This window comes from Colias croceus, chromosome 30 (assembly GCF_905220415.1).
Source record: "Colias croceus chromosome 30, ilColCroc2.1".
Lineage (NCBI taxonomy): Eukaryota > Metazoa > Arthropoda > Insecta > Lepidoptera > Pieridae > Colias > Colias croceus.
This window is the reverse complement of record NC_059566.1, coordinates 4,487,639-4,514,275: the sequence shown is the minus strand read 5'-3', so window position 1 is coordinate 4,514,275 and position 26,637 is coordinate 4,487,639. Positions and strand designations below refer to the sequence as shown.

At 33.2% G+C, this 26,637-nt stretch overlaps 1 protein-coding gene across 4 annotated transcripts in view; it reads right to left on the bottom strand.

Annotated features, from left to right (window-relative positions):
- LOC123704585 (BCL2/adenovirus E1B 19 kDa protein-interacting protein 3) overlaps positions 1–26,637 on the bottom strand; it is a 33,125-nt gene that overhangs the window by 5,845 nt on the left and 643 nt on the right. The window contains exons 1-2 of one of the 4 annotated variants that reach the window (XM_045652971.1): positions 11,128–11,307; positions 5,786–5,936 (exon numbers count right to left, since the gene is read on the bottom strand). In XM_045652971.1, the coding sequence (XP_045508927.1) occupies positions 5,786–5,936; positions 11,128–11,164 (188 nt within the window). In that variant the 5' untranslated portion in view covers positions 11,165–11,307. Of the gene's footprint in view, positions 1–5,785; positions 5,937–11,127; positions 11,308–26,637 lie in introns of those variants that run through there. The other 3 variants (XM_045652973.1, XM_045652970.1, XM_045652972.1) reach the window with 3 other exon arrangements.

Below are 26,637 nucleotides of genomic sequence, written 5' to 3'. Positions count from 1 at the left end.
ATACCGGAAAAATTTGACACTTCTACAGTAGTGTGCGTGACTTTTGCCAAGCGAAACACGACATAAAGCACGACATCTAGCGCATAGACTATATACTTATTACAGATCTAGCGCGTCAATGTCTAAACGAAAGGCGATGTTTAGACATAAGACGCGCTAGATGTCGTGCATTCGCGTTCGTTATCTTATACATAATGAGCATAATTCTAATAAATCAAAGTTCTGTGTAAAAATTGAGTAATTTCATTTCCAATCGTTCAAAGAAAATAACAATAAAATAAAATAAAACTAATGACCTTAGAAACTATGTTTTTTTTTGTAAACAATTTATTACTCATTATTGTTCGTCCGTCGTAGGTCTGTAAACTGTATTGTACACTGAAGGTAAATGGTACTGTAGGTACTTTAGTTCGGCGTCGTCGTCGGCTTGATATAAATTACATTCTTGATTTCATTGACACGCGCTATGATTTGCGCGCGGAATTTCTTGTGTTGTGAATTTATTTTTGTATGTTAAGCATTTTAATTGATTCAAATTGCAATGTTTCTCTAGTATGCATTTGAGACTATATTGTAAATTGTAATAATTGATCGTGGGTATAGTAATTAATTATTCTAATAACGCAATTAGTAATATATGTATTTTCGGTGGGATTCAAAACAAAAAAATGGCCCGTGATTTTTATGAAATTTCACCACATTGCAAATCACATCAATCATAGTTCATACACATGTATGACGAAAGTGATTAGTATTGTGGCTAGGCTTGCCAGGTGTCCGGCTTTAGCCGGACATGTTAGGCTTTTTGCAGTCGCGTCCGGCCAAATATGTACGTGTTTGGCCTGTCCGGCTTTTGTCAGGCTTTTTGTCAGATTGGCGATTCGTACGACGATGGGCGGACGAGCGCCCGACCCGAACGGACAAGGGCGAGCGGAGAGCAAACTATCTTCCGGCCGGCAAATATAACTAGATTTTGTTATTTTTTAAAGATTTTAAATTGTTCTATAAATACCTACTATAAAGTAAATTCTTACCTAGCCGTAAAATTAATATTATCTTTTTGTTACTTTCCAGAAGAATGATTATTTTTATTTGTTTTATTATATTTTTTAGTTTATAGTATTAAGAATGCCAAAAGAGAGCTATATTCATTTGTTTTTTAGTTTTAATAATATTTAATTATCTACAAAAGACTGATGATCCATTTGTAAGTAAAACTGTAATAGTGTAACTTAATAAACATTTCAAATTCGTAAACGAGTTTTTTTATTATAAATATTATGTCCATCTTTTAATAAATATCGAATATCCTCACTTTTCACCACGTATAAATACTTTTTTCAACAGCCCAGCTGTAAAACATTATGTTTGGCAATAAAAAAAACATGTCCGGCTTTTAGGCTAAAATGTCCGGCCTTATATAGTGCGCAGTCCGGCCTTTGCATTTTATGGCCTGGCAACCCTAATTGTGGCTAACATTGACTCATCAGTTCATCACTGAAACCAGTGATAAATCAGTACCTATATCATATTGTGTTTGAATATTTTTAAACAATGATATAAGTAAACAATTATTATAAATCGGTAAACTATCAAAGTAATCACAAACTTGCAAACATTGGTAAAATGTCCAGTAGTTTATGAGCCTATTCATTACAATCAAACAAACAAACAAAGTTTTCCTCTTTATAATATTAGTGTAGACAAACACTATGAATACGATCACGAATGCAAATTCGGGGATTTTCTAATTATTGCTAAATAATAATTGAATTCGTTTTGAAATACTCTATAATTTTTAGTGTATAAATAGACATTTATAATGTGGTGCTCATTTTTTTTGTACTGCTAACGCTATTGTAGGTACCTATTTTCGTTGTTTTATTTCAAGTGAACACGGCCATACAATTTTGTCACGAGCCGCCTATGATTGTAGGTACTTTTGTTAGGCTCCTTCGTCGTCCGCGTCGCGTCGGCTCGAAAGTTCTTGATTTCATTGTCACGCGCTATGATTTGCGCGCGGATTTTCTTGTGTTGTGAATTTATTTTTGTATTATTATTATTTTTTATTTTTTTTTTATTTTATTGATTTAAATAAAATATTTCACTAGTATGCATTTGAGACTATATTGTATTATGTATAATTTATCGTAGGTATAGTTATTCTTATAACGCAGTTATATTTTCGGTGGGACAATTTGACCCGTGATTTTTCTGAAATATCACGACGTTGCAAATCACATCAATCATACACACGTATGACGAAAGTATAGTGGCTAACATTGACTCATCAGTTCATCACTGAAACCAGTGATAAATCAGTATATCATATTTTATTGTGTTTGAATATTTTTTAAACAACGATATATACAATATTATTATAAATCGGTAAACTACCAAAGTACTTCCGAATTTTCAGACAGACAAACAAGTAGTTTGAACACGCAGTTTTCTTATACTAGTAGCAAAAATCAAAACCATAATATTATGTTTACCTACTATATTTTACTAAAAGTCGAGTGCGTCGAAATCGTAAATAATAATATAATGTTTTTCACCTTCCTGGTTATTTTCCCATAGTAAATAGTGTTTTAGGTTTGTTGTTGTAGGTAGGAATAATAATAATTATTCTTACTTGTTGGTTATGAAATGTATATTGAAATAATTTACTTTTACAAATCATTAGTGATATTAGTTTTGAGTGAAAATGCTTGGATCAGCATAATATTATATGGTACTTCAAATACATGTTTTGATAAAAAAACAATAGTGTAATAAAATAAAACTGCGTTTTATTGTAATCAATGTTGACAGTTTTAAATTCCAAAATTATTGATCAATAAAATAGTTTACACCAACAAATATAACTTTTATTTTTATAACCATCGTTCATAATATAAACCGTAGCAGGTGGCGTTTTGAAGTTCTGTCTACTCATACAGAAAAATGGAAAACTTGTTTTTTTTGTAAACAATTTATTACTCATTATTGTTGTTTGGCTGTGTGTTTGGCAACTCGAAGCGTGGTCGTCCGTCGTAGGTACTTTTGTTCGGCGTCGCGTCGTCGCTCGTCCGCGTCGGCTTGATATAAAACATTCTTGATTTCATTGACACGCGCTATGATTTGCGCGCGGAATTTCTTGTGTTGTGAATTTATTTTTGTATGCTATGCATTTTAATTGAATCAAATTGCAATATTTCTCTAGTATGCATTTGAGACTATATTGTAATAATTGATCGTGGGTAGGTATAGTAATTAATTATTCTAATAACGCAATTATATTTTCGGTGGGATTCAAAACAAAAAATTGGCCCGTGATTTTTATGAAATTTCACCACATTGCAAATTATATATTATACAATTACAATTACAATTATTATAAATCGGTAAACTATCAAAGTAATCACAAACTTGCAAAATATGCTTTTCCGAATTTTCAGACAGACACACAATTTTATTAGTTTGTTTTAGCAAAGTAGGTACCTATACCTATACGCTTACGTCGCGCGTCGCGTCGCGTCGTCGAAAACGGTGCGCCCAGAAACAAACATACCTACCTAATTCAGTTACAATCCTTTTTTTGTTCCGTAATATATTGTATTCTAATACGATTTTTTTTATTCGTCGGCCAGTTCTACTAGGTATAAAAAGATAAAATTGAAATATAATTATTGTAGCGACAGCCATATGTTACTATGTTTTCGTAAATATGTTTTTCACCTTCCTGGTTATTTTCACATAATCTTATATATATATATAAATGAATCGCAAAATGTGTTGGTAAGCGCATAACTCGAGAACGGCTGAACCGATTTCGATAATTCTTTTTTTATTATATTCCTTGAAGTACGAGGATGGTTCTTATGTAGAGAAAACGTAAACATGTACCACGGGCGAAGCCGGGGCGGACCGCTAGTCTAATATAAAAATGAATCGCAAAATGTGTTGGTAAGCGCATAACTCGAGAACGGCTGAACCGATTTCGATAATTCTTTTTTTATTATATTCCTTGAAGTACGAGGATGGTTCTTACTTCTTATGGAGAGAAAACGTAAACATGTACCACGGGCGAAGCCGGGGCGGACCGCTAGTAAATAATAAAATAATAAATAGTGTATTAGATTTGTTATTTTATCTTGTATACCTACGAATAATTATTCTTACGTCTTGTTGGGAAATGTTCAAATACCTACCTATTGAAATAATTTACTGTTACAAATCATTAGTGTTATTAGGTAGTTTTGAGTGAATAGGCATGGATCAGAAATTCAGAATATAATATGCTACTAACTACTCAAATACATACACGCCAAACTTGTTTTACATTCACGCCATCTAGAGTTCAATCTTTATCATTTTTGTATACGTCTGTGTGTGTAAACGACCCTGTATGCAATGACAGATGTTAAAACGCATGGTTTTACCGAATTGGGTGGATTTTAAGGCAATGATATGACATATTTAAATAAAATATAATATTCAGTAATCGCCATGACTATTCCTACGACCTTAATCTTTTCCAATTACGCAAAAACTCAAATAAACTAGAAATGTAGAATTCAGCGCCATCTAGCGGGACATTGGCTGGGAACAGATCGTAGCAATCACCTTAAATAAAATAAAAATAATATCTTTAAAAAAATAATTATCTATTAAAAATACCGCATCAAAATCCGTTGCGTAGTTTTAAAGATTTACATAGGAACAAGAATGTCCTTGGCAAAACACATCCTTTAAGTAGGTACCTATTTACGACCAAAAATGTTATACAATCCTTAAACAATTGCGCAGATAGTTTTTCACAAAATGTTTAAACAAAAACATAGCTTTTAACATTCACGGTCACTAGTTTTGGGGTCATTTGACCCCTTTTTTGTTTTGAAACAATTGACGGAATTTAAATAGGTGTACGTTTAAATTGTAATGTAATAATAGTAACTCAATAACAAGCCTTCTGGAATCTGGATACATAACTTATTTCTCAGACTGCACAGCATTCCTAGTGCATTCGTCAAGTCCAAGAAGCTTATATTATCTAATACACTGGAGATTGCACTATGAACGTTGACTTGTCACGGGAAGGTATGACCTTGAATGACGCCTGGTTGTTTTTTGTCCCTTTCACACCTAACTTGGCAAGTTGGTGTGAAAGGGATGAAGGAACAACCAGGCGTCATTCAAGGTCATACCTTCCCGTGACTTGTTAACGTTCATAGTGCAATCTCCAGTGTATTAGATATTACAAGCTTCTTGGTCAAGTCTGTACGACCTTGACATTGCATTTTCAAAGCGACAAGCTATCTTGACATATAATCATGAGTTTGACCTTTTACCTATAAATACGTATCTACATTTTATGTATAAAGTTGGGCACATGCTTATTATGCTGCATGTTTTAAAAAAACGGCCAAATGCGAGTCGGACTCGCGCACCCAGGACTCCGAACAAACCATTTTTAGCCATTTATCCTGTATCTGTGAATCGCAACAGGCTACTCATTAAAATCCACCCAAGATTCTCATCTACTCTATAGGTACCTAGATTTTTACAAAGAGAAATATAATACAGGTCGCTAAATGCACCAGCTTCTTATCCTCTCTCTTTATTTCTGCAAAAAGCCTTCCCCCTTTTATCGTTTCTTTCCTCCCACTTAAATCTATACTATTAGGTACAAAGTACCAGGCTCCCATAACCCAGTAGGACATATTCTCTTTTTTCTTTCCCTTTTCCTTCATCAAGTTCTACACAAAGTTCCAGGCTCTCATAACCTATTAGGATATCTCACCTGCCCTTCATGCTGGACGCGCGTGAATGCCGCACAGACGAGTCGCGACTCTCGCGCTGCGCCTCCCGTAACAGGCGAATGTATTCATTCTCAGCACCGCTGAGACCGCCCGAGTTCAGTTCCACCCAGGACTCTGTAACAAGCCGATTTCCTGTTGAAAAAATTGGTCGATCGGTTTAAAAGTATATGAAATATGAATAACAAACAGCATAATATCACTACATAGTATAAAACAAAGTATAGCTTTCTCTGTCCCTATGTCCCTTTGTATGCATAAATCTTTAAAACTACGCAACGGATTTTGATGCGGTTTTTTTAATAGATGAGTGATTCAAGAGGAAGGTTTTAGTATATAATTTATTAGGTTTTAGACAAAGCGGGCGAAGCCACGGGCGGAAAGCTAGTATTGTTATAATCTAACTGATCTGCGCTAAGTTCGCTGGTATATGATGGCTCATTGTTTTTTAAAACGAAGTTCCTTATCAGTTATCGCGCGTTGCGAAAGGGGGCTAGACGGAATTAAGATCAAAAGTTGGAACGACACTTTTTGCAATATGTAGTTGTAAGCCGCGCGGCGTGCTAATGTTTGCAAGCCGAATATTTCAGTAACTTCGTTCCATCCCTTCACCCTTGACATCTCAAGTATTATTTTTATTTAAAAGCGATAAGTCCGTAATTCCAATTTATCTATATATGGGTGTTTCTCTGCTATTTGGAAACTCCTCATTACAAGACTGTCCTAACCAAAATTTATCAAATGTTGAGAATGTTTGTTTATACAAAGCAAGGTAATAGTATGTCAAAAATATATATTAAAGAAACACACACATTTTTTTCTTAGTTTTTGAGTTATGAGCGGTTTTTTACAAAATCGTGACAGGGTAATGTTTTGACTAACCAGGGGAATGTTTTTATGAACAATAACTAATATTTTTGTATGTTTAAATAATGAAATCTTTATTTTTATTAGCACTTACAATGTGTAATTATTACTCAAATAATCAACGAGATCAAAACTAAATTCACTTACAAAATAGAGACATTTTTATAACATTAATTGTTATAAACTGAACAAAATCAACTTCTTACTTTAACAGTCTTTCTAAAATACTGATTGTTTGACATAAGTCAGCTCTTGAAATGTTAACTAAAATAAAAACAAAAATATTACCTCTGTTATCGAATTATCACAATAAACTTTTTTTGGCTTACAACTAAGAAACATAATTATACTTTTCAGGTAACTTGAAATAATTATTATTGCTGGCACAGTATATCATTAAAATTAATTTTATCTTTCAGGGAAGCATCTCTTATTTCTCAAAGACATGTACCGATTTTGGAAAACTATAAAATAATCTACTTCCTTTAACAGTCACGTTCGGATCAGGCAACTTTTCCAATATTTGGTCAAAACCGACATCAGACATATCATTCTCATCTATTCTAAAGTTATAGCCCTTGTTATCACAAATTTTCAGAAAAGTCACTGTTCGTTCGCCGTCCTCATCATCTACTTTATTAACAACCGCAGCATAACGATATTCCCTGTTCCCGACAATAAACTTAACTAAAACGTAATCACCACTGTTATAATAAGTTTGCTGAAGACCGCTTGTACTAGGCTCCGCAATATTCTCAAGATCAGTCTTAGTATTTTCAATCGGTCTTTAAAGGACAGTCTCTGTAATGCAGTCATTATTCCGTGAGATTTGAGATAGCGGGATTTCGTCTTCGTAATCGGAGTTTGTGTAGAAATCCTCGACATGAAGTTTTGCCACTTCGTAGTTCATAACACCTAGGTTAAAATGCTGGCATTCTTCTTCACAAGGGCAGCTTAAGCTCTTCATTATAAGTTTGGCAGTGCCTTGTGGCAATCCCAAAGGACTGCGTGATATCTTCCCCTTAATCTGATGTATTTTAAGGGTGCCATAAAAGCTTTTTGTAATATTTCTTCTCTTGTTTTGGGTGGCTTCATTTTAGGTGGGATTTTGAGCTATAACCTACGAAAAAGAACGATAAATATATTATTTATTTATTTATTTGGTACATATTATTAACGCTGAGGAAGATTGATGCGTTATCCAGCAATGAAGTCTTTACAAAACTTAAAAAACATTCCCCTGAGGTAAGGAACACTCCCCTGTGCATATAAATGACAGGGGGATGTTGACCAGGGGAATGTTTTTTTAACTTGAAAACCAAATAACACAAAATCATTAAAACATATCACATTTATAACACAGATGTGCAGACATGATTGCCAGTACAGTAATTTAAACAAATTATCTTAATTAAAACTCTTAAAATATGAAAACAAATGCTCACCAGTGGAGTGTTCGTACTAACGGCCGCGACGTGTGGTTCACATCCAAACACAGTGGTGCTACTGACAAAATGGCGGCTGTCTATTTACATTGACAACCGAACGAACTTTACACCGTTTGCGTTCCATTACACGGTTGAAATGTTTTGGACTAATAACCTAAGTGATTTTCGCGCCGTTTTCAAATGTTACCAGGGTAGTGTGTTAAAAATTTGAGGACAAACTTTGTAAAAAAATTTTTCAATATTTTTTTATTATAGACATGTAATTTGTAATTTAAAATATGCCACAGTCTTCTGCAATTACATATTATAATTATTTAGTAACGAATTCGCAAGTATTAAATATATATAGGTATCAATACTTCTAATTCTGGAAAAGGGACATACCAGGGGAGTGGTTTTTGAGATGTATAACATTTTTTTTCTCGAAAATTATTATATTAAATTACAAAATGAGCAATTGTGAACCAAGAATACCACATTTATGTTCATATTTATCCTAAATAAATAGAAATGAAAGAACTTATTCTAATAAAATTTGCTTGGGACAGTGATTTTCCATTTAGCAGAGAAATGCCCATATATACTTAACAGGAAAAACCGCGAAGCGTAGTTAGTCGATTATAAAAAAAGTCCGTATACAACTATTTTATCTAACACTTTATTAATCATATACACGCTACATAAATATTATTTGTTCTGATTTTCTCTTTGCGTATTATGCGTATTATAAATATGTATTTTAATTTTATTCATGATTATCCTACCGGATGTCTACCACGTGATCTAATCTTTGTTTTACGGTCAGTGAACACGCAACGCAGTTAATTATAAATAAATAATATAATATGTAGCATAATCAAAACTAGTGTTACAAAGATAAAAGATTATGTTTGCTTGTTTTTACGACAAAATAAAACTACTAGACCGATTTTAGAATTTTTTATCATTTGAAAGCTACATTTTTATCAAGCAAAATATATCTATACTAATATTTTAAAGCTGAAGATATTGTTGGGTTGAAAGCGCTAATCTCAGGAACTACGTGTCCGATTGTTAGTCCATTTACCGAGGATGGCTAAGGCCTCATCACGCTAAGACTAATAGGTGCGGAGCAATGCGGTCAAACCGCGGGGCACAGGTAGTAGTTTTAAAAATGGTGGGAAAACTAGAAACATTATTATAATCCGCAAAAGGGTTGAACCGGTCGGCCGGCATTCTTGATAGCCCATGTTTATAAATAACTAGCGCTTGACCCGGCTTCGTCCGAGTTAAAAAAATTTACTGAAGTTATGCGGTATACGATGCAGGTAGGTAATGAACTAATGACTAATGGTAAAAGAAAGGTGACAAACGAATAATAAATCTAATCTTTATTTTTTAGTTTAATTTTGGTACGTACATATATGTATATCATTTAGTACTAAGTACATCAAAGAATTGGTCACCTTACTAAATAAACGAAAAATGAATAGCCATATTTAAAAAAAAAACATTTAAAAAATAATACCTGCCAACCAAAATATATTCCTACATTATTTTGGCGAAAAAATCTTGAATTTTTAATACCTCCTACCTACCTAGTTTTATAATTTTGTACCTGTTTCAATTTTGTTTTGAAGTTTTTGCTTATAGGTATATAACCACTGGTAATCCAATTAATTTTAATTATGTTCTTGTCTCTTGATACATTAAAATATAAATTTGCATCAATTTTATAATTATACCTTATTATCCTGGGCGTAAAATAGGATACTTTTTATCCTGGAAAAATACGTAGAAAAAAAATAATCTTAATTTTTCAGTTTTATCCATAGACGTTGTTCCGTAGAACCGCGAACACACGTTGCGTATTATTATAGGCCTAGCCGTATTTGGGAATTGGGTCCAATAGATATTTATAAGATGTTATTGTCAGAGGTACTCAAAATGGATAAATAAACCATCCACGCGAAGACCGACATCCGCGCGGACGGAGTCGCGGGCGGAAGCTAGTACATAATATTTATGTCAAGAACAATACAGAACACATGTAAATACATTGTATATTGATTCACTTATCAGCTGCGTCGCTTAATGGTTAATATCCTATACGTATACACATATGTATAAGAAAACAAATGACTTAACAAAGGCTATGCATTTCTGATTTCATCCCACGGTTGAGAAAGGGACCACGTAGCTGTTTCACTAAATCAAATAAAAAAAATTGAACCTAGTACGTTTCAAATGTATATAATCATAACAACTAGGTACAGAATACAGATAATTACGATTAGCCATCTCAATTTAAACCATTTAAAGGCAAGAAGACAACAAAAAATCTCAAAAAAAAAAAACAATTTAAATTTGAAAAAAATTCAACACAGAAATCTAACAAGGCATTTCAATTAAAACTAATTTATACGAATAAATAGAATACAAAACATCTCAAAAGGCAGCCCAATTTAAACGAAATATCAAGATAAAACACAAAAAATCGCAAAAACTCGTTTAAAATAATCCAGTTTCCGCCAACACTATAAAATCGGCTACAATCACCGACCTTTCTAGACTACCAAAGTTACAAACATGACAAACCGGTTCTGTTGTTTACAAACAATGTCGCACAAACAACAATAAAAATAGCTTGAACACACACTATTTAAGACAAACACATGAAATGATTGTATTCTCACCGATCCTTGATGAGTGTACAAATTTTGAATTAAATCTATCCATATAAAGTGGGTCAAAATCCATACTAATATTATAAAATATAAATGCGAAAGTAACTCTGTTACTCAATCACGCCTAAACTACTGAACCAATTTGCATGAAATTTGGTATGGAGATATTTTGATAACCGAGAAAGGACATAGGCCTATACCTTTTATTGCGAGATATGTACCACGGGCGAAGCCGGGGCGGACCTCTAGTTACGTATAAAGGAATTGGTTACAAACATACAGGTGAAGCTAAAAACCTTCACAACGCAACATGCAAAGCACATTTCACAATAAACCGCGCATTACCCAGTTCGTCGACCGTTATACTCTTTGGCTCGTACATTTTGGCACGTCACAGCACACGAGAAACAAAAACAATAACACAACTGCGCACAATCTATAACGTTCGATTTTTAAACAAATAAATGGCGAGAGAGCACCGCCCGCGCGTCCGCACGCGACGAGCGTTCGAGCGAGACTGAATCTATTTAGGAATATCGAACGTAAACAAAAGCCGTGCGTGGGCGCAGTATATTGAACGCGAGTGCATGTGCAGCGCGTCACGTCATGGAACGTGGACGTGACGTGTGTAGGGTTCCCGATAATAAACAATAGCAATCAGTGGCATTATTCTCAACGGACCCACTTCGGACAGATTTAATTCAATCTTTGCACACTTATCAAGGATCGGTGACGATACAATAGGTATATAGTTTATCATTTGAAAGCTTGTTCTTTAGTCTGTATAGCTACTGTTACAACGCTAATTCAATCAATATTAAACTGATATTAGTTGTGCGAAAAACACTGAAAAAGGTCTTTTAACATTTTTGACTTTGTTCCTTTCCCAGCCCTATACTTTATTTCTTGTTCAAGAAGTTGACAACCCTAGCTGTATATTCATCTTGGCGGACACTTGCGGAAATCTCTTTTAAATATTATGACAAAATGAGGAGCCAACGACCGCCAAAATGCAATGAGTTTTTCATTGATTTAAATTAAACTATACATGTTACAATTTTTTAAATGACGTTGTTTATACGTTATTGAACTCTTGGAGTTTATTTAGATTAATACATATGTACATACAACGAACATACGAATAACATGAACGTTATAATATGATAGATGGTAATTGGTATACAGAACCTCTGAAACGGCTGAAGCAGATTTGATGATAATTTGAAATATAATATATCATTTTCTAGCAGTCTCCTCGTGACCAACTGACCACGCTCGCTGCAAAGTGTGCGAAACGATAATAATAATATAATGAATAAATCACGTTTAAATTCCCATAAAATCATTAATTTCTAAATCTATACTAATATTATAAAGCTGATGAGTTTCTTTGTTTGTTTGAACGCGCTAATCTCTGAAACTACTGGTCCGATTTGAAAAATTCTTTCAGTATTAGATAGCCCATTCATCACAGAACTATATCTCGATATATTTCTGTGCCAATCATCGAGCAAGGCTCTAAGACCAACAGGAGCGGAGCCACGCGGGTGAAACCGCAGAGCGCAGCTAGTGTATAATAATTCCATAAAATCAAACACAAGAAAATATTATGTACTGTGTACACTTTTAGCTTCATAATAAGTAAAAATATAATAGTTCTAAGGAATCAACAACACCCCAAGGCTACTTCTAAATTCTAATGAGGTACACATAACACAAGTACCAACTTCTTCAATATAGACGCTAAAAATAACTTCACTTCACGGATGTCGATAGAAACCGGGGCAATGATAATTATACTAATTGCTAATGTACTCAGTTCATTGGTAAAACAGTAGTTTCTTAGATAGATAACTATAGGTACCTACTATGGCTCCACCAGAATTTTTTAGCAAGTTTTTCAAAACCCACTATCACTAACCTGTTACTTTCATTCGTCTGCCATAAAAAATATATTAATTCCCGATTTTTCATTATTATCAACCATATATTAATTACTCAATGTTATCACTTATCAACACGCTTTTATTAGCTTCACCTGTATTGTAGGTATGTGTTTTACCGACTTCTTTAAACTCGATTTTGTCCGACTTACTTACGGGCAGTTTTAAACTTTTAAATCTATAGATATTATAAAGCTGAAGAATTTGTTTGTTTGTTTGAACGCGCTAATCTCGGGAACTACTGGTCCGATTTGAAAAATTCTTTCGGTGTTAGATAGATAACCCATTCATCGAGGAAGGCTATAGGCAATAAATCAGCTCGCTAAAGACCAACAGGAGCGGAGCACAGCTAGTATAAAATAATTTCATGAGTACAGTTTAATCAAGCGTGTTTGTTAGTTTTAAACTATATTTATTACGTTCCCGTTGGATTTCCAGGATAAAGCATATCCTATATCTTTTCTCAGGGTTCAAGCTATCCCTGTACCAAATCAAATTTTAGGCGTGAAGAAGAGATAGATAGATTGAAACATTCGTATTTATCTAGGTACAACCGAAGCCTCTAATTATGTTATTAAGTAACCAAAAATTGTCCGTTCTAAGAACTATTAGCTGAATGACTCATACAATAATGTGTAATACGTGACCAAAGCCGTGTGTACCTACCTGTATCGCATGTCTCGATTCACGTTAGATTTCTCTTAATTACAACAGGTTATATTATAACACTATAACATATTTGTATGTGTGTGTGTAGGCATGAAACTCTTGTGTCATAGTATTTGTAAGCAATTGACCGGTATTTAAGTTTTGTGTATTCACGAATCCATACTAATAACTATTATAAATGCGAAAGTAACTCTGTCTGTCTGTCTGTTACTCAATCACGCCTAAACTACTGAACCAATTTTCATGTAATTTGGTATGGAGATATTTTGATACTCGAGAGTTTTTCGCGATTTCTGACTTTTCTAGTACTCATACCTCAGTTGGTCTTTTAGAGTGTTTTGATCCCCATGAGAAACTGGATCGATTGGCATCAAAAAATTTTTTTTTTAAAACTGCCGATTTCCTTGCTGACCGTACATTTTTTCAAAAATCTGTGAATGCAGATTAAAATTTCTCAAGAATTTAAGGATAGTCTCCTAAGAACGTTTTCATGTAGCTACAACGGTTAAGGTACCTGCCCTTCATGCCCCATCTTAACCTTCCACGCTGTATAATAATAGTGCAGTCATGGGCAGGCTGCGGCTGGTGTCCCACAACACAGTAAAGTTCTCTAAAGGGCCTCTGGCTCTGCGTGTTGGATCCGTGTCCCCACGTAAGCCTTCCAAAGGACCGGGTACCTTCCTTATGATGGTACCCGAGTATTATGGAATGAGATACACATAATAATTAATAATATCCCAAAAGACATAATATGTGCGTATACAGCAAATCTTACAAATGCGAATAAAACGTAACTAATTGAGATATCTTTAACAAACACCCTTTATCGTAAAAAAAACAAATTCGAAGCGAATGCAATAAGTGAAAAACAAAATACTGAAACGTCGCAGAAAAATCAATAATCAATAAAAAATAATTAGTTCACCCATAATCCCAAAAATCAAAGGAAATCCCCATACACACCACACACAATACAAGATAATGTATGTTTGTTTGTACACAAACGTTAACCTCATTAACGGAGGTGAAGGGCGAACGTCAAACGTGACGCTGCGCGCGCGCACTCTTTGTTACTTACTATACATGTGAATCAATGACTATTCAGTGCAAAGTGGTAGGAATTACAAAGAAAAACAAAATAAATAAATAAAAACGACGCATCGTTAAACCGTTGTATTGAAAAAAGAAAAAATAACGCGTAACAAAGAAAAAGAAAATGGAAAATAGGTCAAGTAACAAAGACAAGTTTTATGAGTCAATTAAGATGTAAAATGTATTTAATTACATTAAAAATTCGTTTGAATTAACACCCATGACGTCACAAAATGGCAATGAATCGATCCTATTCTTTGATCACATAGTACCTACACTCCTTTCCACGCAATTTCACATATTCCAAGTACTACGATTTCATCTTTCTTTTTAACCTACCTACTTTATAGAATACTTTTTTTCAACTTCATACAGCAACGAATACCTACATATTTACTAATCTATGGTATTTATCTCTCTTTCTAACCCACTAACACAATATATCCTTTCCTCCATCATACCTGTACGATGATACGCAATCCAAAATAACGTATTTGCACTATGCAATCGCTATGAATGCAACTTTTGATCTATTGCCAAAACCACCTCTTCCGCACACGTGGACCCCTGGTAGGTGTCACGCCTATTTTCGCCGATGACGTCTTTATGTTTTCCTGGTATTTTTTATAGGCAAAAACAGATTTTGTAACGACATGACATCATAAATTTTAATAATATTTTTTTAATGTTAGAACCGTAAAATATTTATGAATCTAACTGCCCGCCTCGTATCCATCCACCCTTATAATTGTACTAAATTTTCAAAAAATTAACATTCTTCTAGTCAAACAGAAATTATTCTTAGTTCCTGAGGTTTAATTGCATTGACAGACAGACATGAACTATACGATTGCGTTTATTGCTTTAGGTGCGTTGAGATAAAAATTTCAAGGTCACGTCATGGCAATACCGTCACGTCATGGAGTAAAGAAGAAGTTTCACATCTGACACGTGTGCTCAGCACACACGCTCTTTTTATTATTCCTTGTCAATCTCGAGTAAATCCTGGACAAGGGTCTAGTTTTATTCGCATATATTTGTGTAAACTAATAATATAATGCAGCATACATACACAACTCGTTAATTAAGATAAAAATTTAATTAACAACAGCTTCTTTGTTTTACGATAAGTTCGTTTAAAAAATAACCTATGTATATCATAATAATATTATGACTCCTCAAAGACACGCTTCAGTAGAGTTCATAATAAATTATAATATGAATATTAATGAAAACTAGTATAAAAATAAAATTAATAAGTAGGTATATGGTAGCATCATATAATTCATCTATACAAATATTATAAAGAGGAAAGGTTTGATTTTTTGTTTGTTTGTTTGTATGAATTGAATAGGCTCCGAAACTACTTGGCAGATTTGAAAAATTCTTTCACCATTCGAAAGCTACATTATCCACGAGTAACATAGGCTAGGTTTTATCCCTGAAATCCCACGGGAACGGGAACTATGCGGGTTTTTCTTTGAAAACGCGGGCGAAGCCGCGGGCGGAAAGCTAGTATTGAATAAATTGATCTAGTTAAAAAACACGCTTAAACCTAAGACATTACTGTATGTAAGTACCTTTTTGCTTTTTAGACCATCAAATTAATACATAAATATTATGTACTATAATCTCAGTAAGAAAGATTTTTAGAGACTTGAACAATGTGAACTTTTTCCTAAATTTGTCATAAAATAACCTAAAAACCAATTTTGAAAATTCATTTATGTATTCCTAAAGATATTTTATTGGTATTTTAGCTACTTATTTAATTCCAACCCACTCAAACCGGCGCAAACTTGTCAACAATATGACACATACATTTAAATAAATCACAGTCCAATATTATCATGCACGTAGAGCAAGTGTAAACATTTTATGAATGACGATATGAAATCAAGAGTTTATCAGAACGTTCCCCGTCGAAGGTCACTTGACGAATGAGGCGCGCGTGCGTTGACCGTGGGATTTATATTTGGGAATTTGATTTTTTTCGGGTAGATTTCAATTTGATGCGTGATTGAAAACATTTAAAAGCATTTTAAATGTTGATTTATATTATAGTTCGTGTGGTACATGGTTATTATTTAGTTTATTATTCTAAGACATTATACCTACATAAAACTTCAACAGATCGCTACAATTATTTATATGTACGTGAAATAATCACACGAAAATACACAACCAAAGTAGCTTTTAGATTCGCAATTTACCTATTGCTATGGGTTATATTTTAACCATCTCATTTAATCCAGTTAGTTAATATGTATTACTATTCAAATTCAGTTACAATAAACTATACCAAGCTTCATTTCATTAAACGTCTTCAAAAAAGGAGGTGCTCAATTCGACTGTATTTTATTGTTAAATTTATTACCTCAGCAGTTTCGAATGGTTGAACCGATTTTGATGATTCTTTTATTTTTGAAAGCTGTCCTATTGGTCCCATTTAATTCTGTCTAATACTGAAAATTTGAAGGCGGTCTAGTTTTTGGTTAATAAATAATTTCCTGCATATCAAACCCAGTCTTTCAAAATAACTCTCAACCACTGCGCCTTAAGTGAGCAGACATTTCGGAAAACGAAACACATGTCACGTACGTACACGTATGTACTATACGTACTTGGGTCTATTATAACAATTATTATGTAAGCAAACATGTTTTCGCCGTTGCACGAAGATATTTATTATAGGCAAAAGTAACGCGTAGATTTTAGTTGTAGGTACCTTCTTTTACTAGACTGTGTTGTGGTTTTAAAATCTATACTAATATTATAAAGCTGAAGAGTTTGTTTGTGGAACTACTGGTCCGATTTGAAAAATTCTTTCGGTGTTAGATAGCCCATTTATCGAGGAAGGCTATCCGTATCCATACTAATATTATAAATGCGAAAGTAACTCTGTCTGTCTGTCTGTTACTCAATCACGCCTTAACTACTGAACCAATTGGAATGAAATTTGGAATAGAGATATTTTGATGCCCGAGAAAGGACATAGGCTACTTTTTACCCCGAGAAATAGGATAGGTTTTATCCCGGAAATCCCACGAGAACGGGTACTATGCGGGTTTTTCTTTGACTGCGCGGGCGAAGCTGCGGGTGGAAAGCTAGTAGGCTATATAATATCAATTATCATCACGCTAAGACCAACAGGAGCGGAGCAATGCGGGTAAAACTGCACAGCACAGCTAGTATCAACTATCAAATATCAAAGTTAATGAGGATGGATGGTTTATGTGTATTTTTGAATGTTTGTTACTCATTCACGGGAAAACCGTCAGACTTTCATTATACATACAAGTAGGTATGTATAATGAAAATCCTGCAATGATGTAGCTTATAAAGTTACTAGAAGATTTTATTTGTATGCGCTTATCTCAGGAACTACTGTATCGATTTCAAAATTGTTCGAATTTTTCACTTTCATAGTACACAATAAAAGTGAACTGTTTTCTACAACTAGGTACGTTTCCGAAACATGTTTTCCTTCACCGATTACAGCAGTTATAAGCATGTGAAAGGAGAATGCCCATGAAAGTATGGACCACAGTATAGTGTTGCGTCAATGCCAGAGTGGTTTTGGTGGGTTCTTCGATATTACAAAGATTTTTACCAATTGATTTTTTGTGATAAAAACAGGGGTTTTCAAGATATTGAGAAAAATGTGAATTAACCTCAAAACTTAAATAAACCCGATTTAGTTAGGTTTATGTGTGATTTAGGTAGTATTTTATCGTCTGAAGGTTATTTTTCGTTTAACATATTTAATCTATGCGTAGAGCTTATGCTAACAAAGTCTATCTGTTCATTGGCTATAGTGTAGGTAGGCACTAGAAATCTTCCGGGACGGATTTCAAGAAAACCTAAATATATATTTAAAAAATGCCAATAGAGTTTTTATTCGGTTTACATATTGTTGTTGTTGTTTGAATCATTTTTTCACTACATATTCGAAGAAAGAAACAAATAAGAAATAACTGGTTACCTACCAAGCTATGTCATAATAATATTTTTTTATATATATTTATATTATTTTACTTCACTATCTATGTTAAAACAACCTACAGTGTATAAACAATACCTTACAGAGTGATTTTATGTTAATTGATTTATTTGTAATTCAATGAAAACAATAATCGATATTAATACATTTAGCTATTTACCATAGTAAATGTCATAATAGTTACCGCTTGGTTACCGTGGTAACCGGTAATGGATACTAAATCTATGGTAACGAATGTAAACAATTACATGTCTTATTAGATTTTACAAAAAATTCCCTGATCAAAATATATTTTCCGATAGTAAGAAGACCTCTAAATTGCCGAGATTTTTTTTAAAATAGTATTTTTATCTTGATGCATGAGAAAAACCTGTAAGTACCAAAAATGTAAACGGTAATGGACACTAAATCTATAATAACGGATCTAAACAATTACATGTCTTATTAGATTTTACAAAACATTCCCTGTTCAAAATATATTTTCCGATGGTAAGAAGGCCTCTAAATTTCCGAGATTTTTTTTAATAGTATTGTTGTCTTGATGCATGAGAAAAACCAGTACCAAAAATGGGCATTCTCCTTTGAAATTTTCTATTTAGGACTTTTAAAATTTTATTCACACACAATACCATATTGCTCACTGACGTAGTATTCAGATAAAAGTTGGACTACATAATTTTTATTCAAAGCCATTTTGCGTATCCAATTTTTATGACATTTATTCAATTGTTTTTGAATTCGACATTGAAATTCAAATCCATACTTGCTATCGGGTTTATATTACTAGAATAGTAAAATTTTCAACGATCAGTTATATACAAGGCCATTTCACAAATGTGTATGTATGTATATGTAAACCACTGTACCTATCTAGTTGACATTTTCATAAACAAAGCCTGATAATAATATTTTAATAAGAAATTAAAATATTATTATCGGATTATCAGAATTTGATAAGTATATGCTCTATACGTAATATAAAATATCTAAATGTTTATGCAAGTTTGTAGCTACTTTAGACAAAAACTACTCTACCGAGTTTGATGAAATTTATCATTTACATAGACGATTTATTTTGACTTTAATACAGTTCATAGAGGAAACCTTACAGTTACTTACAAAGAAAAGGAAGAGCACAACTTATTTGGCGGCTTTATCACTTATAAGTGATCTCTTCCAGGCAACCAGAGTAAAAGGTAACAAGCAAAAAGATCAATATAGATGACACATGCAAAAACGGTGTAAAACAAGTACAATAACATAAGCCACTGCACTGTCATCAACATTACTAGGACTTCATAAACAGCAGACGGTGTGCTTGCATTTCATAAACTATAAACCCATTGTCCTCTCGCGTGCTGATAATTCTCGTCGTGATGAAAACACGAGGAAAGTTAAATATTATCATTGTTTTTATACAGTTGTTAATGCAATTACATGCAAATAGAACCGTATAATCTATAATAAGATTATAAAGTTGAAGAGTTGTTTTGTTTGAACGTTTGTTCGGGAACTACTGGTCCGATTTGAGAAATTCTTTCGGTGTTAGGAGAACCATTTATCGAAGAAGGCTACAGGCTATATATCATCTCGCTAAGACCAACAGTAGCGAAGCACTGCGGGTAAAACCGCGGAGCACTGGTATAGTTTTCGTATATAGGTACTGCAACTTTGCAAGTGTTCATAAGCTTATAGACATGCTCCTATTAATATTGTATGAATAGGTACGCAAAATGAGTCAATTGAAGATTAACTGTATCACATTCGTACACAAATGTGAAATTTCTATAACGATATGTGTGTCATAAAAATAAAATATCAACTACTAGACTTGAATTAATAAGCAAATAATAATTATTATTAACTAAAATTGTCAGAAATTGACCAATCTTAGAAGGTACCTATCACTTGGAAGGCCAACTTTCATATAATAAAAGAATCATCAAAATCGATTCAACAAATCGGAAATTTTAAAGTAAAAAAGTCAGAAAAACAAAATATAGTGGAATTGAAAACCTTCTCCTATATAGATGTCGGTTGAAAATAAAAAGCACAAGTAAATCGAACCTACAAAGTTTAGATGCATGAAAATTGAAAATCGAAAATATTGTACAATAAAAATAAGTTCGTTACAAGTAGGTATCTAACGATCGAAATTAATTAAGTATAGAAAATTATTATTTTGATTAAAAAAGAAAGCTTTGTCCATCCAACTTTCTCAATCAAGTAATCTTCAAACAAAAGTACCAGGGGAGCATAACATACAGAGTGTTGATATTACTTGCACATACACAGAATCACCTTTCGGTATCGAAGGTCGTGCACCGAGACGTCTCGACGGTGGCGGGTCAGCGAACCCGTTATTGTTTGGGCAATGCTCTTGAGGAGTTCTGCGCTCCTGGTACTTTCAGCTCGTTAGTTGGGGTGGGATTTTTGTGCGCATGCGCGAGAGAACAAAGAAAACTAAATAAGCACTAAATTTGGAATATCTAAGTTGGATAAATTTGAATAAAATTTTTGTATGCGTTTATTGAACTAGCAAAATTCTCCGACTTCATATAATATTGATGTAACTTAACTTTCTACAATAGTAAGTTAATAATTTAAAAACTACACTAGCATTTGTTTATAAAAATATTATGTTATACAGTAGGTTTTTTGTAGCTGTTATAAAAGACATAATTGTAGGTATATATAAGTTAGTTTTAGTTATGAAATAAAACACACATATGTATGCTTATCAGCTGTTGTCTAGTTTAAACTGTTTAACATAGTACTTGTTTTGTCGAGTCAAGATAACATTGTAATAAATATAATCGATCAATTACCATAATATTATGTTAGTTAAAAATACTAATTGTAATTACTAAGTTATGAATTTAGCTTCTGAATATATAATACTAGCTGTGCCCCGCGGTTTTACCCGCATTGCTCCACTCCTATTGGTCTTAACGTGATGATATAGTTTAGAGCCTTTCTCAATAAATGGGATATCTAATACTGAAAGAATTATCTAACAATGAAACAAATCGGACCAGTGGTTTCCTAATAATAGCGCGTTCAATCAAACAAATAAACTCAGCCTTATAATATTAGTATAGATGTCCATGTCACAATGTTTGCAACCAACCAAACAGCTCCGAAACGACTTGACCGTGTTAAAGAATTATTAATTCTCTTGTGCGAATTTTGTAGATTGGAGAAAAGGTCGTAAACAAAGATATAAGGGTTCATCCGGAAAGAGCGTTTGCCGGGTCAGCTAGTAATATATTATTCAGTAAGGCTTCCGACTTGCGAACAGTAAGGCTTTTTACAAAAAAAAACTTATGTTATCCTACTAATACATACATATAATAAATGCGAAAGCTTGTGTGGATGGATGGATGTTTGTGACACGTTCACACAAATACTACTGAACCGATTACAATGAAATTTGGTATGTATAGGTCTACCAGAATCTGATGGCATATTTATATATAAGAAATAAAAGATTTTCATGTGGCAACTTATTTGAGAACTATCAAATTGGTTGTCAAATTATTTGTCTTTTTTGCAGTTGATGAATAATTTTTAGAATTTTGTCTAAAAAATCTTCGAAAATGTCGAAAAAGCCGCTGCGATCACAAGCAAGAGGTGTTGTTTAAAATGTGTATAGAAAAATATTCGATGAAGAAGGGTCAAACACATCACATAAATTTTCAATTTTGAAGATTTTATTGGTAAATTGAACTTACCTGTTTTGATACTTTAAATTAAAAATATTTAAAGTCGTCTGTAGTTGAGGTATATGTATACTATATGGGTCTGTACAATTTATTGTACATACTTAAATCAGCGTATTCAAGTTTTTTTAGCTATAATAAATATTATAAGGAAACGCGAACAAAACCGTATGCCTACAGTTAGTTAATATTTATCAAGTATGTAATTACATACAACACTAGCGATTCACCTTGATTTGTTTATTGCAATATGATATGAATGTATAATGTTTCGACTTGATTGATGTTTCAATCTCAATTTAAATATAAATTCTTTTACAATATTATTATATCTTTATTATTATAAAGCTGAAGAGTTTGTTTGTTTGTTTGTACGCAATAATCTCAGGAACTACTGGTCCGATTTGAAAAATTCTTTCTGTGTTGGAGAGCCTATTTGTCGAGGCTATATTTCATCATGCTAAGACCAACAGGAGCGGAGCAATGCGAGTAAAACCGCGGGGCACAGCTAGAAGTCCTATATGATTGCAAATAATCTAAGAACGAACACAATGGCCTATTATTTAATAACCAGATCTAAATATAGCTCAACTCAATAGACGTATATTTAGTATGTCGGTCATTCAATTACTCTGAATTGGTTTAACTATTGTAATCGGATAACTGCAATCAAAACTATTATTATAAAGAGATGTCTTTTTGTTCGTTCGTTGCGATTTAACTGAAACAGGCTGAACGATTTTAAAAATTCTTTGATCTTTTGAAAGTTTCTTCATACGGAATAACATGAGCTTTTGTAAACCGGATCAACACGAGTAAAGCCGGGACGTGCTAGTAGTATATCCTTTTTAGCCGACAGTTGCAGAAGGTCAGTAATGTATCACGTGTAATGATTAATTTGGAATTTCAGAAAATCAACCACTTTTTAAGGGACATTATAAAAAAAAAAAATTAAATATGTATTGTTTTTTTCTAGTATTGGTTAATTAGTAACTATTTACTAATATTATGTGGTATGGTGTACAAGCCTTTACAAAGATTTATTAAAGACTAGCTTTCCACCCGCAGCTTCGCCCGCGCAGTCAAAGAAAAACCCGCATAGTTCCCGTTCCCGTGAGATTTCCGGGATAAAACCTATCCTCTTTCCCGGGGTAAAAAGTAGCCTATGTCCTTTCTCGGGTATCAAAATATCTCCATACCAAATTTCATGCAAATTGGTTCAGTAGTTTAGGCGTGATTGAGTAACAGACAGACAGACAGAGTTACTTTCGCATTTATAATATTAGTATGGATTAACTAAATAACTAAAATAAAGATTGAATTTAATCTGTCTGTTTAAAGTGTGTCCAAATCGTGTTAAAGGAGTCGGTTGAATACAAAACTTATAGGCGATGCTAATAAAAGTGTGTTAAAAAGAAAATTTGTCCTGTACTCATTTCTATATTTTTTATGTTAAATTTAAAATACATTTGGGACCCACAACCTAAGCACTCACCACACATTAAACTGCTAAACCTAAGTCGATAAGTTTAATCCTATAGTAGCACTTTACATAATAGAACTGATAACAACCAGTGTTTGATAAGACGACCTTGTTCCTTATCGCGTTTAGGTTCTAAATACTGGGGTAGAGTTAAAACTTCACTACATAGTATAAAACAAAGTCGCTTTCTCTGTCCCTATGTCCCTTTGTATCTTTAAAACTACGCAACGGATTTCGATGCGGTTTTTTTTAATAGATAGAATGATTCAAGAGGAAGGTTTTAGTATATAATTTATTAGGTTTTATACAAAGCGGGCGAAGCCGCGGGTGGTAAGCTAGTAGGTAATATATTGAACTAACTGTGCTTCGCGGTTTTACTCGCAGTGCTCCGCTCCTGTTGGTCTCAGCGAGATAATATATAGCCTATAGCCTTCCTCGATAAATGGGCCTCCTGTAGTTCCTGGGATTAGTGCGTTCAAACAAAAAAACTCTTCAGCTTTATAATATTAGTATAGAAGATATGTATATCAGTTTAGTAGGATCTTATATAGCATCTTACATCACTCCATACACCTACAAATAACTCGATTGTCCTATAATCTATTAATATGTCCATCTGTCGGTCAGCAACAGCTACACAGGATACGTGGCCACTTGAGATCGTTTAGGGACCCACAGGGGGCGTGGGTCAATGGACTGGGTACAGTTGGTATAATAATCCATACTAATATTATAAATGCGAAAGTAACTCTGTCTGTCTGTCTGTTACTCAATCACGCCTTAACTACTGAACCAATTTGCATGAAATTTGGTATAGAGATATTTTGATACCCGTGAAAGGACATACTAGGCTACTTTTTACCCCGGGACATAGGATAGGTTTTATCCCGGAAATCCCACGGGAACGGGAACTATGCGGGTTTTTCTTTGACTGCGCGGGCGATGCCGCGGGTGGAAAGCTTTGTATGCTTAAATCTTTAAAACTACGCAACGGATTTTGATGCGGTTTTTTTTAATAGATAGAGTGATTCAAGAGGAAGGTTTTAGTATATAATTTATTAGGTTTTAGACAAAGCGGGCGAAGCCGCGGGCGGTAAGCTAGTATTTTAATAAACAGAATAAATTCTATATTAATATTATTGACACGACAAATCAACCGAATACACATGCTACTCTCTTATCTTATGCTATCCTGTTACTTTAAATAAATTATACACACTACATTGTACATATTTATTGTGTGCTGTATTTATCTATGCCCTATGGTATATAATTTGGTCTTATCATTAACTAGTTGTATCCACGTGACTTTACTTGCACATGATGTTAATTTAGTGTTATTTTAATCGAAAATTCATCGTCTATTCCATCTTATCCTACTTATATTATTAACTTTAGTCTGTGAGTGCAGATGTAACTCTATCATGTAAAACAGCTAATCTATACTTAGTATTATAAAGTTGAAGAGTTTGTTTGTTTGAACGCGCTAATCTCAGGAACTACTGGTTCGATTTGAAAAATCCTAACGGTGTTAGATAGCCCATTTGTCGAGGAAGGCTATAGGCTATATATCATCACGCTAAGACTTACAATGCGGAGCAATGCGGGTAAAACCGCGGGACACAGCTAGTCAGATATAGAAATAATATTTGTCTCCACTTGGATTAGTATAATAACTTCTACTATAAATTGAACAACTTACTATAAATGTAGCTTAGAAAACTAATGCTACCCTTTAAACTCATGAAATTATATTTGTATTGTCAGTCCTTAATAAATGTACAATGTTTGAATAAAGACTGTGTTTTAAAGTTGGTCAAAATCGTGTCTAAAGGAGTCAGTTACATACAAACATACAGGTGAAGCTAATATAAACTTGTTAAAATACTTATTAAACACTTCTTCTCAACATATAATTGGACTATCCAATTGTGATTGGATAGTTCATTTGTATGTCTAGACTCTAGACTAAAATATTACTAAATGAAAAATGAGGCAAACATTAAGAAAAGTCTATATATTAAACAAAAAATAATATATAGGATTGTTATGAAAGGTAACTGAAATCACTACATAGTATAAAACAAAGTCGCTTTCTCTGTCCCTATGTCCCTTTGTATGCTTAAATCTTTAAAACTACGCAACGGATTTTGATGTGTTTCTTTTTAGATAGAGTGATTCAAGATCGAGGTTTAGTATATAATTTATTAGGCTTTAGACAAAGTGGGCGAAGCCGCGGGCGGTTAGCTAGTTAACCGTAAAATAAAAAAAAATTAAACATACATTGGAAACTTATATCAAAAGAAATAAATATTATTGAGTTAAATGCCACTGTTTACACGAAATATACCTAGATAAGAATATAATATTAATATTATTATGTTAAAAAACAAACTCATATTTATGTTTTTTTTTATATTTTTAAACGATCATTGGATAAACCCAAATGGTGTAACTCATTAAGATTTGTCATTCTGATAAAATGACTATTAATTTTTTACTTTTTAAATAATACTTACTTATCGCCCGCGGCTTCGCCCGCTTTGTACTCTAAAACCCAATAAATTATATACTAAACCTTCCTCTTGAATCACTCTATCTATTTAAAAAAAAACCGCATCCAAATCCGTTGCGTATTTTAAAAATTTAAGTATACAAAGGGACATAGGGACAGAGAAAGCGACTTTGTTTTATACTATGTCGTGATTTTGCCATTAATGGAACCTAGGTACCTACAGTTTAAAATTTTATCACTTTGTTTACAGGTGTGGTTAATTAATTAATATGCCAATTTTTCTGATTTAACAAAACTAATTGTCCTATTGATTTTACTTTAAATTTTTAAAAAACATTTTTAAGTTATTTTATTCTAAATTATACAAGAAAAACTATTTCTTTTTCAAACAACATAATCGATTTTGTACACTTTCACCAAATGAACAT